This window comes from Eumetopias jubatus, unplaced genomic scaffold (genome assembly GCF_037043125.1).
Source record: "Eumetopias jubatus isolate StellerSeaLion01/CBP00866 unplaced genomic scaffold, mEumJub1_p1.0 scaffold_8, whole genome shotgun sequence".
In the NCBI taxonomy this organism is placed as follows: Eukaryota; Metazoa; Chordata; class Mammalia; order Carnivora; family Otariidae; genus Eumetopias; species Eumetopias jubatus.
The window spans coordinates 134,489,512-134,502,124 of record NW_028274814.1 but is presented as its reverse complement, the minus strand read 5'-3'; the positions used below and the strand labels follow the sequence as shown (position 1 = coordinate 134,502,124).

General features: G+C 38.4%; 2 protein-coding genes across 4 annotated transcripts in view; one reads left to right on the top strand and one right to left on the bottom strand.

The window, feature by feature from the left end:
• The window catches only part of XPNPEP3 (X-prolyl aminopeptidase 3), a 73,237-nt gene extending 72,661 nt beyond the window's left edge, over positions 1–576 (bottom strand). For both annotated transcript variants that reach the window (XM_028115373.2, XM_088025386.1), the window contains exon 1: positions 442–576. In XM_028115373.2, the coding sequence (XP_027971174.1) occupies positions 442–505 (64 nt within the window). In that variant the 5' untranslated portion in view covers positions 506–576. The remainder of the gene's footprint in view (positions 1–441) is intronic.
• Positions 577–976: 400 nt separating this feature from the next.
• Positions 977–12,613, top strand: part of ST13 (ST13 Hsp70 interacting protein) — a 30,369-nt gene continuing 18,732 nt past the window's right edge. The window contains exons 1-4 of one of the 2 annotated variants that reach the window (XM_028115376.2): positions 977–1,248; positions 6,991–7,048; positions 9,519–9,594; positions 11,320–11,390. In XM_028115376.2, the coding sequence (XP_027971177.1) occupies positions 1,139–1,248; positions 6,991–7,048; positions 9,519–9,594; positions 11,320–11,390 (315 nt within the window). In that variant the 5' untranslated portion in view covers positions 977–1,138. Of the gene's footprint in view, positions 1,249–1,377; positions 1,453–6,990; positions 7,049–9,518; positions 9,595–11,319; positions 11,391–12,613 lie in introns of those variants that run through there. The other variant, XM_088025385.1, reaches the window with a different exon arrangement.

The window sequence follows — 12,613 nt, the reverse complement described above, 5'->3', positions numbered from 1 at the left end:
TTGTACATGCTGGAGCCAGCTCTAAAGTCAACTCTTTGAAAACACGAAAATGGGATTTTATGATAACCTAACAGAAACACGAGCTACTTGATTTGAGACACTGTTATCTACGCAAGTGAAAACTGACACAACTTCTAGGAGTCCGAGAACTTTGAAGACAGCCCCTCTGGGGGATGACACAGACTTTTCTCTCTCTCTGCAGTCATTCCGGCTTCCCAGAATACCTCAACGGTAGGGAGAACACAGGGCCCACCCTTTTCCAGAAGCAGCAGGTAAAGAAGAAATCCGAGGAGCGCACAAAGGATCTGGGAGTGGAGGCCCCAGCAGGAGAAGGGTCCGCCGATTCAGAGATCGCCTGAGACCAACTTGGATCCCCCGGGGGCGCCTCAGGTTTCTCAGAGAGCACGCCCCGGAGGGGACACCGTGGGAGATGAGTCTAACCTGAGAAGCAGCGGGCGCTTGCTACGGCGGGAACCAGCTTAGTTGCTGAGAGTAACCAAAGCATGACGGCCTCGCTCACGCGGCAGAAAGGAAAAGAGAAAAACAGCCAGAAAGGCGGCCGTCCGCAGAAATGCGTCGCCAGGAAACCAGGCCAAGCGCCCCTCCCCTTCCGGCCAGCACCGCTCGCCGGCCTTTCCTTCCATAGCGACGCTGAATGCTGACGTCACGCCCAGAGCTGTGACTGATGTCCTTGCGGGAGGGCCTGTTTGCTGTCCTGTTGTCGTGCTCCACTTAATGCCCACACGAACAGAATGTCTGATTCTAAATGATTCCCTGCAGGAGTTGATATTTCCCGTCTCCTTGAAAGCACCATGTGGGGGTATTGATTCAGAGAACTTGATCAGATTTAGAATACAAGAATGCATGCGTAGAGAGGCAGGCAACAGCGTGAACAGCCACACTTCTAGAAGGTTCTAGGAAGTGCGCAGGGGCAGAGGCGGAGGGAGTAGGTATGAACGGGCGTAGGACCCGGGGTCACGAGACCGTTGGGTAGGAGGAGCCAGCAGCCGGGGAGGTTCTAGTCTGTTCTGCCTCGCGGCAGCCGCCCCCTTCTACACGATCACGCTGAGCTAGTACACGGACCTGGAATCGGGCCGCAACCTCAGCCGCGCCTGCCGCCTGCCACCGCCTCTGGACCATGGACCCCCGCAAAGTGAACGAGCTTCGGGCCTTCGTGAAAATGTGTAAGCAGGATCCGAGCGTTCTGCACACCGAGGAAATGCGCTTCCTGCGGGAGTGGGTGGAGAGGTGAGACCGGGGCCGAGGACCGTTGGGGGTGGGAAGAGGGACGACCGGAGAGGGAGCTGGGCGGGAGCTGGCGTGGGGCGGAGGAGCGGGGAGCTCCGCCACGAGGGCCCGCCGAGTCGCCGCCTATTTGTGGCTTTCCCTGGCCAGGAACCGGAGGCGACTTCGGGGGCAAATGGAGGATCGGGAAGCTTAGATTGTACAGAGGTGGGGAAGGAGGAGGCACAGCTGGGTTCTCTCACCCTGAGGTCGTTAGGGGTGTGTCTTGGATGAAATCTAAAAGCAGAGATTGCACGGACTTGGGCACTGTAGACGTCGGGGGGGGGGGGAGGGGGCTGCAAGATTTCGCTTTCGCGTGGAGTTTTCTTGAAATCTCGTGTCCTGCTTAGGTCGCGGTGGCACATAGCTCTTTTATGCGCTACGTCTTTAAAAATAGTGTTTTAATAACGATAGTTTGTTACATAATGAGTTACAATAAAATGGTAATTATTAGATTATTTTTAAATTTACAGCGATTCTGACTGCGTAGAATTATTTTGGGAATCACTTATTGGTACCTCCGTAATATCGGTGCCATTACACGAAACATTTGAAGAAAAATGATTTTTCAAGGACCAGCATGTTACCATGATCTCTTCTTGTTATCCTTAAATCTGGAGTACTTGGGTACGTGCACAGAATTAATTGAATAGGCATTGTGCCAGATGCTAGGAAACCGTGTAAGTGCAGTTTATTTAGTGATACAGATGAATAAATACAGAAATTTGTTTTGATATTTACTGTCTAATAGAGATTAAAATTCTTCACATTGGAGGAGAACTTAAGGGAGAAAGGGAAATCTTCCCCGAGACGGTTTTTGAAAAATCACTACTACTGGTGTGGAATTTAAATGACACACAAATCGTACCTCATGGTGATAATAGCGACAGTGCAAAGCAATGTGACTCCTTAGAGGTACTACCCTAAACATCGATCTTCTTATTTTAGTGATATTTTTATAGGGGAAGATGAACCCATGATTATCATACATTTTAAAGAATATTTCTTTCAACAAACTCTTCTAAGGAAGAAGTTTGTTAAAATCTATTAACGCTGTATGTGGTGGTACAATATTTTCCCTCTAAGAAGTTTCTCAGTTTTTCTCCACTAGTTTTCTAGCTATGGTAAGATTTTGCTCCTGTTATAAATGTAAAATTCCGAGATCACTTACAGTTACTGCAGTAATTTAAAAACTGTTGTTGATAATAGTTAACAAGAATACTATTTTGTAACAGGAAGACCTACAAGATGCTAATTTCAGGACTAGGTGTTTAGGCCTAGATTTTAGTCGTTTTTTTTCTCTTGAATAAGTTGATAATCCACATTCTTCACTTTAGATATTTGTATGTTTTTAACCTGTTTTATTTATGAGAGGAAAGTGCCTGCAATTAAATTGTTTATAGAATTCCGGGTAAAGCTGACGTGTATACCACAGGAAGAAGGGGTTAATGCTGACTGAACATTATACTGAGTATATACATTGTTTTGTTCCTCTGCTGGAGAGGAAAAACGGAGTTGTGAAGAAAAAGCTAAAACAAATCTGCTGGAGTGATTATGGCTATCTACAGAATTCCAGTTTAATGTCTGGAAAATATTGTCGGATATTATTTCCAGAAAATACTTAACGTGTCTTTTTTTTTTTCTAAACGTTTCACATGGGTAATTCTATTTTTTTAGTGGTCCAGCTATATTTTTCTTGTGGCATCCTAAATTTTTGGTTTAAGTATAGGATGAAGCATCTTGGCACGTGTAGGGGCCCTATTGTGAAGCTTTCGTTATCTCTATTTTAATGTAACCTAAAATTTTTGTAGTCTTTGAGGCTTTTGCTTGAAGTGCATCAATTTCTCTCTGCCTTCATGTCAGCTGCCTTCTTTTTTTTAAGATTTTATTTATTTATTTGACAGAGATAGCACAAGTAGGCAGAGGGAGAGGGAGAAGCAGACTCCTGGTGGAGCAGGGAGCCCGATGCGGGGCTCGATCCCAAGACCCTGAGATCATGACCTGAGCTGAAGGCAGACGCTTAACCGACTGAGCCACCCAGGCACCCCTCATGTCAGCCTTCTTAAGTGCAGGATTATAGGAGATTGGGCTGAATGTGGAGACTTGTGGGTCCAGAAATATTCCCAGGCCTAATCCTACCGTAAGGGCTCCTCAAGTTGAAAGCATATCAGAGTTCTTCTCTGTTCATACTAGATTAATCGTAGGTGTCCAGTCTTAGACATTGAAGAACAGTTTATTTAATCTGTTTGCGTATTTGTGAGAATTTTTACCATTTTTTATAGTTTAAAATTTTATTTGGTGTTAAGAATTTATTTAACAACCTTTTAAATTGGACAGAGAGAAATAAAGAATTTTTTTTTTTTGGCTCAATGAGGATCCAAGGAGACGATCTTTTCAACAAATACGTTTTGGGGTATTTTTGTTTTTCTTTAGGAAGAAGCATTTTTTGACACTATTACTTCATTTTATGGTAATTTAAGATCAAAGGCTGTATGTTTGTGTTATAATCTCCAGCACAGTGCATGGCACATGGCTTTTCAGTAAACATTTTAAATGAAGTGAACAGGATGCACTAATATTCTCAATGAATTCAGAACATAGCACCCAGTTTTTTGTACAGGTGCTTAATAACTATTGCTCAAAGCAATTTGAGCAATTAAGAGAATTACGAATGGGGTCTTGGAGTTTCCATACGAGGAAGGTCTCTGCACTAGCCCTACTTGGCAACATAAAAGCCTATACTGACAAAGTCCAGTTTGCAGTGTTGGGCATGGAATTAGCGTGTTTTAAATCTTGGAAGCATTAAATTAAATTTTTGTACTTACAAATTGGTGTTAACCTTCCAGTAGTGAACTAGAATTTGGAAAGTGAGAAACTAAATGTAGCTTATGAATAACCTTCTTGTGTTCCTTCCCTCCCTGTTTTAAAATTTTAAAAAAATTTCGAAACTTGTAGGAAAATTGCAAGTACAGTACATTTTTCCTGAAATGATTTCCAATGTTGTGGCCTCAGCGCCATTGTGTATTTCCTACAAGGACAGTCTCTTCAACCACCAAATTCAGGAGACTAAGAATGATGCATTAATGCTATCTAGTTCTCAGAATTATATATTACACTTTATTGTGGAGACTTCTAATCTCTATTTTAAAGAATTCTTTGATCTTTCCTTGACTTTCATGACCTTGGCAGTTTTGCATATTACAGGCCAGTTATTTTGGATAATTTCCCTCAATATGGGTTTGTCTTATCTTTTGTAAGGATTAGATTTAGTTTAATACATTTATTTTTAAAGATTTACTTACTTTAGTGAGAGAGCGAGAGCATGAGCTCGTGCGAGCAAGTGGGGTGAGGGGTAGAGGGAGAGGGAAAGAGAATCTCAAGCAGACTCCAAGTTCAGCAGAGAGCCGGGGGTTTGATCCTACAACCCCGAGATCACGACCTGAGCTGAAACACCGGATGCTTAACCGACTAAGCCCCCCAGGCACCCCTAGCATAATACATTTCTTGGTAAGAGTGTCCCTTCCCAAAGTTTTAACATAAGTTAGACTGTTAGGGCTGTGTCCTGAAAGTTGCATTTTGAAACTTAGGGAAAACACAGCTTAAGAAGCCCTGTGTTTTCATTAAAATTTAACTGCAAAGAACTATTGTTTGATTACTCCTTTTTTTTTTTTTTAAAGATTTTATTTATTTCACAGAGAGAGACAGCGAGAGAGGGAGCACAAGCAGGGGGAGTGGGAGAGGGAGAAGCAGGCTTCCTGTCGAGCAGGGAGCCCAATGTGGGGCTTGATCCCAGGACCCTGGGATCATGACCTGAGCTGAAGGCAGACATTTAATGACTGAGCCACCCAGGCACCCCGATTACTCTTTTTCTTTAAGATTTTATTTATTTATTTGACAGAGACACAGCGAGAGAGGGAACACAAGCAGGCTTCCTGCTGAGCAGGGAGCCCGATGTGGGGCTTGATCCCAGAACCCTGGGATCATGATCTGAGCCGAAGACAGATGCTTGAGGACTAAGCCACCCAGGCACCCCTATTGTTTGATTACTCTTTTGAAAAGTGGTTTTTCTGTAGATCAGAATTTTAAAGAATTTTATTTATATGCCTGTTTCTTATCAAATCATTTTACTTTGCTGAATTACAAACTAAGAAAAAATTTTTTTTTCACGTGGGAACCATTTTTCTTTATTAAGGGTACTGAATAAGTAAAGATTTTTTTGTAACTGTCACATTAAACTGAATGGGGAAAGTGTGCACATTTTTCTTCATTGGTGCTTAACAAATTCCACACTTTGTCTATTATTGCATTTGTTGTTTTCGATTTATAGTTTTGCTTCACGCTGGCTTCATTTTGTAAGTGAAAAGGCAAGCCACGGGGTGGGGGAAGATCTTTGCAACACATAAAACTGACAGAAGGCTTGTATGCAGAGTATACAAAGAATACCTACAGATAAGTATGACAGATAATCTAACAGAAAGCTGGACAAGAGTTGAACTTTACACAAAAGGCTGTTCAGAGGGCCAATAAATAAATGAGAAGGAACTAAACTACCCTGAGATACTACTATACATCTACCAAAATGGCTAAGTATTTAAAAGATGGACAATAGCTAAATGTTGGCCGAGGTGTGGACCAACTGGATTTTTAAAAAAATTACTGGAATTCTTATGCACCGCTGATACAAGCGTAAATTGGTAAAAGGACTTTGAAGAACCAAATCCATTTCCCATTTTGAAACCAGTATCCATTTAAATCCAACATACACATGCCTTGTGTCCAGAAATTCCATCTACCTGAAAGGAATGTAAACATGGATATAACTTTAGTTACAAAGAATCAATACCTAAGGGTGTTTTGAAGTAGATTTCTTTGTTTTCCAAGTGAATATATTCCTCTTTTTTACATAAAAGTTAATGCCTTTTTTTTTCTTTTTCTTTTTTTAAAGCAAATTTTAGTTAAGTCCTTGTGACTTCCGGTTTTCACTATTGTGGAGGAGTGCCCTTAATCCATTGAACATTTTAGTCACTGGACTGCTGCTGCATGGGGCCCACATACTGCAGAGTCTGGCCCAAATGGAGCATATAGCACTAATTCTTCATAGTCTTTTTTCCTCCTTGTTTTTAAGTTATTTGTTTCTCATTCATGGTATTGCCATGGAATGTTTGAGAAAGGACTTACAAGGCCAAGGGGAAGTATTAATGGGTAGATTGTAGAAGGGATAAGGAGAAAATATATATTGTGAGGGGCATATGAAATATAAGCAGAAAGAGTCTTTGGAGGTCCTAGTCAGAGGAAACAAACATTTTGAATTATTATACTATGACTTCATAAACTGATTAATTTAAGTGAGTGCTTAAGTTGAGGTTTTGGATTCAGTATACCTACTGAATTCTAACTTGCACAGATGATTTTGTTATTGCATGTTTTTCTGCCTCTTCCTTTGGGAATGGGCACAGAGAAGCTACATAATTAATGTTTATTAGGCTTATTGAGGCAAGGAAAGGATTAGATTTTCATTAACCAGTGAAAAAAAATTTTAAGCTGAAAAAAACTTAATACTGAAGCATTCAAATTAATTGAGTTTACTCGTAAAGGTTTGAGAAAGTAACCATTTAAATGTCTTGTTTTTCCAGTGTAAGTAAATGTTGCTTTGCTCAATGAATTTTAATTTTCTAAACAAATATCTTTTTTCTCATCTTCCTCAAGCATGGGGGGTAAAATACCACCTGCCACTCATAAAACTAAATCAGAAGACAATATCAAGGTAAGTTACGAATTTCTGTATGTTTAGTGTTAAAGTACTATAAGGTTTTTAAAGTGCTGCTCTCAAATTGCCACTCCTGATTTCCTCAGGATCACTTGGAAATAAGATCTTTGTAAAATTTCTATTTGGACATAGAGTATCTGGAATCTGATTTAACACTGAGAATTTGAGGTTGAATGTTCACTGTGTTTGAGAACAAAAGCTTATGTGTGTACATGCATGACCTGTGGGTGGTAAGCTCTGTGACTGTGTGCCTTATGTAGTCTTCATCATCATTGCATCTTTAGCACCTAGCACAGGGTTTTATGCGTTGTAGGTACTTGATGAAAATTTGCAAAGTAAATGAAAAATAGTCCAAATCAGTAATTTTTGTTTCTCTACCATATCACCTGAGGGTTATTTCTGAGTATGAGTCAGCATATTTGCCAAAAAAAGATGCCGAAAGATTAGGAGGAGCTTACCAGTAGCTGAAGTTTAGAGATGGGGGTGGGTATACCCTTAAGAATGCTTCCTTCAAGAGAAGATCAGGGTGGAGGGAACAAAAAAGACTTTGGGTGGTTCGCGAGAAAGAAAGCAGAAAAGAGCCCACTACACTCCTTTAAAGTGGGCAGGAGGGGTGCCTGGGTGGCTCAGTCATTAAGCATCTGCCTTCGGCTCAGGTCATGATCCCAGGGTCCTGGGATCGAGCCCCGCATCGGGTTCCCTGCTCGGTGGGAAGCCTGCTTCTCCCTCTCCCACTCTCCCTGCTTGTGTTCCCTCTCTCACTGTGTCTGTCTCTGTCAAATAAATAAATAAAATCTTTTAAAAAAATAAAGTGGGCAGGAAACCAGCCCTAACAATGGACAGAGGAGGGGGTTAATGCCAAGCCAAGCTTCGTAGCTCTCCAAGCACCCATTTTAATTTCATTTTTATTTCCGATCCTCCAAAAACCCTTCCCATTCTTTTTTCTTTCCTCTTTTTTTCTTTCTTCCTTTCCTTCTTCCCTTCCTCCCTTCTTCCCTCCCTTCCTTCAAAAAAATGCTTCCTTCAGAATTCTTACTTCTCCTATTTTGTGTTTTCATGTCTAAAATATTTTTCCCGAAGTTTACTTTCTCCCTTCCTTTCTTGTTTTAGAGAGAGAGAACACGAGGGGTTGGGGAACAGAGAGAGAGAGAGAGAGAGAGCGCGAGAGAGAATCTTAAGCAGACTCCGAGCTGAGCATGGGGCCCTACACAGGGCTGAATCTCCCAACCCTACAGTCATGACCTGAGCCGAAATCAAGAGTCACACTGAGCCAACCAGGCGCCTCTCCCTAAGTTTTCTGGTTAGCAGTCTTAAATTGATAAGAAAATTTACTGTTTTATTTCTTAGAACCTTAAACAAGGTTTATCTATCTGGATATGAAATCAGAAGTTCTATCTTTGAACAAGTGAAGTGAGAGAAGTTAAAAGCCCCAAAAGTAGTTATTTTAGAGGAGTCATTCGTAGAGTTACTGGTTCCTGATAGGATACTTTGATAGGGTACCTAGATAGGATATTTTGCTATATGCTAAATATGTATGAAGACAAAATTATATTTAATCTATGTCCCTGCTAAAATATTTTTGTAAGAAAACATTCTGATTTGGAAGTACATGCTAAAGCATCTGACACCTTGCACATGGTAGGGTCTCAACATATATTTTTGTAATGAGGTAGGGTTTTGAACCTAATTTTTAAGAATTACAAAAAGTAGCAACCTAAATCACTGGTTGTATAATATATACTAATATAGTTAAATGAATAGATGGGGGTGTGCCAATTGTGATATATTCTTTATGAAACAGAGCATTGTGAAATGGAAAGGTCAAAGTGCAGAATTGTCTTATCTATGCATTGAGAATATCTAATGGGATATACCAGAAACCACACTGGTTACTTACAGGATGGGAAGGAAATTTGGTTTTCATCATGTGTACCTTGAAATTCTTTGAATTCTCATCATTTGTGTATTATACTTCCATTGTTTCATATTTGAAATTCCAAACTCAAAACCCTTGAAAATGCAAAGATTTTTTAGTGTATTTGTTTGGCAGTAAAGCATAATCTGAACAGATGTGAGGCTATTTATAGTTTGTATCCCACTTACGAATGCTCAGACTTTATTTTGCAGAAATAGTAATGTGTTGATTATGGGGAGTTGTGGATCACAGTGCCTGTTCAGGGTGCAACATATGTATGGGTTATGTATTTGTATTAGGTTCCTACAATCCAGCATTTTTTAAATTCTAAAACTTGTTTAAAAGGTTTGGAGGAGGGATTTTACCTATTCTTTCTTTAAAAAGAGAAATGAAAACAAAACTAAAACAAGTTTACCAAAACAGTGTAAGAAAGGGTATATTAACAACTGAAATACAATGTATGTGAACAGTTTATATATGTTTTTATAAATTAGTATATATTTTGGGCGTGTTACCGAATACTGAAAGCATTGTTTGCCTTCCCTTTGCTAGGAAGAAAAAACAGATAGTAAGAAGGCGGAGGAAAACATAAAGACAGACGAACCATCAAGTGAGGAAAGTGATCTAGGTGAGGAGATGGTGTAGTTAGTTTGTATTTGATAATCTCATGATGAGATCCTGTGCTGATTTTTACTAAATTGACTAAATGAAGGCTAATAGAAATGTAATGTAGCTGAGCTACATATGAAACTTAAAATTTTCTGGTAGCCACATTTAAAAAAAATAAACAGATGAAATTAACTCAATATATCTAAACTATCTAAAATACATTTCATCGTGTAATCAATATGGAAAAATTATTAGTGAGATCTTTTCCTTTTTTTCATACTAAGTCTTCAAAATCCAGAGTATATTTTATACTTACAGCAAATTTCAGTGCAGATGTTACATGTTATATTTTTGTGGAAATATTTGCCGTATATTCAGACTTAATGAAATTTGTAGTTGGGTAACATACCCAAGTTGTAAATATATGTAAAAGTGTTCCAATAACTGAATCAAGTACCAGAAAATTATTCTATTACTACTTGGATCCGCATTGATAAAACTTGTTCATTTTAGAAGAGATGATATGCCATGAGTTTTGTTTTTTTGTTCGGGAGTTTTTTTAGGCTGCAAACTGACAAAAATCTTTTCCTAAATTTGTAAGTCCTTTGAGACTATATATATCCCAGTTATTAAATGGGCAATCTCAAATGGAATTTTTCAAATTTTGAATCAGTTGATCTTTGATACTGTTAGAAAGGACTTCTTGTTTGTGGGCTTAATTGATGATCTTTCACTTTTTGTAAAATACCTTTTTCAGTCTTACTATTTTCCAACAATTTCCATAACTATGATAATGTCTTACCATCTCTTCATCCAAAAGTATTTTCTTTTTTGTATATGAATTAAGCTGTTTTATAGTTAGACAAAGGTACAGATTCAGTTCTTAGTAAAATGAAAATTTTTTTGTTCGACAATTCGAATTTCAGGTAGCTAATTACAGTTTCATTCTTTTTTTTTTTTAAGTTTATTTCTTTAATCTCCATACCCAATGTGGATCTTGAACTCACAACCCTGAGATCAAGGTCACATGCTCTTCTGACTGAGCCAGCCAGCTGCCCCTCAGTTTCATTCTTTTTTGACTGTCAGCAGTAAACATTAAATTCACTCTATTTGCTAAAAATGTCTCTTAATATTATCTATTATTTTGAAAAGTTTTTTTTATATTGAACAGTTACTATGTTTTCCTTTACTGTAGCAAATTACAGTTGTCTGTCATGAAATTTATGACCTATATCTCTTTCTAGTTTCTTTCTTTGCTGTTTTGGTTATAGTGCTAGCTTTTGATTTAGAGTCTGCATCAGCATTGTGCTTTATCTTAAAATTTATCTGTAAAAAAAAATTACGATTTACATCATCACTATAACTTGTGCTATCTGCATAAAATATTTTTGAAAACATTACATTGATGTGTAGAATAAAATATTTGAATCATTTTGCTGACACTGACTAAATCAGTGGTGTCTCTCTGTGTAATACTAGAAACTGCACTTGCCAACATTCCCACTACAAAACAGTGATAAATATCCTAGATGATGCAACCGTTAAAATGAAATGTAATCTTAACAAAACAATAAAGTAGTATTTAATGGGGAAATATTTTACAGTGCATCAGTTTCAGTAAACATAAAATACTTAGGTTATCAGTTGGAGTGGCCATAGTTCATTCAGTTTTTGAGTCTTATGCAACTAGTGGCTGCTGTATGGGACAGCCCAGGCCTTATGGTAATTTTCTTAATTTTGGCAGAAATTGACAATGAAGGTGTGATTGAACCAGATACTGATGCCCCTCAGGAAATGGGAGATGAAAATGTAGAGGTAAGTTCAGTGGCTTATTTTCTGCTTGTTGTAAGGAATGTGAAGGTCCCACCTATTGCAATGATTTTATGACATAATTCTGCCAGGAAAAGAACATACTAAATCTTTCTCTGACTTAAGGTATTTAGGAAAGCAACTTTATTTTACTACTTAAAATATTTGTGAGAATTCCCGTTATTTTTAATCATACTCTAATTGTTACTTTCTGTTTACTTTTTCAATTTGCATCTGTTTTGACTACTCTTTAGACTACAGAGTTCACTTAACATTTATATTTAGAAATGAAATTGCTTATTAATGGGATATCTAATATCCCATTGTTTTCCAAAATGGTTTTGTCACATTGGGTATAGTTTTACCCTTAAGGTAGTGAGAATTGGTTCTTGGGAGAGGGCTTGCAAAAAAACTTATATATTACAGTGGTTAGTGGTCTTCCAAAGGTTCATAACGTATATGCAATGTATCTGTGTGGTATTAAAATGGAATGGGGGAGTATTAAAAAATGTCTCAAATGGCTCTTTGGGGGTTGATAATGAACAAAGGCTTGATAAACACTGAAATAGTGTAGTAGTGGTTTAGAAGTTTGGTCCATGTCCTCACCAACACTTGATACTATCAGATTTCATGTTTGCCAGGCTTATTGTGTGAAATGGTACGCCCTTCTGGCTTTTAATTTGTGTTTTTCCAATTTCTAATAAAGTTGAGCATATTCTGATGTTTATTGGTCCTTCACAGGTATTTGTGAAGTCCTATTGTGACTTTTCCCATTTTTCTTCTGGGTCATCTTTTTTCTTACTTAGTTAACCTTTTCACCTTTAATCTACTTGGCAGCACTATTAAAGAATTCCTTTCCTCACCAATGCCAAATTACACTGTTTCCATATATGTGTGGGTCAGTTCTGGTGTTGTGTTCTCCTTGTCTAATTTTTTTCCATGTGCTTATAACACATTGTCTTAATTGGCTTTATATTAAGTCTTGTTTTCTGGTAGGGGGACCCCCAACAATTTAGGAGTGTTTTGGCTGCTTTGTTGGCCTTTCTTTTTCCATATAAATTTTAGAATATTATCAATTCCCTCCGCCCCCAGTTAGAAGTGCATTAATATAAAATCAAGTTAGGGAGAGGATATGGCTCACTGTTGAGATTAACTACCCATGAATATATATATCTGCCTAATTTTTAGGTCTTTTCTGATGTTTTTAGATAATTTATTAGCATTTTCTC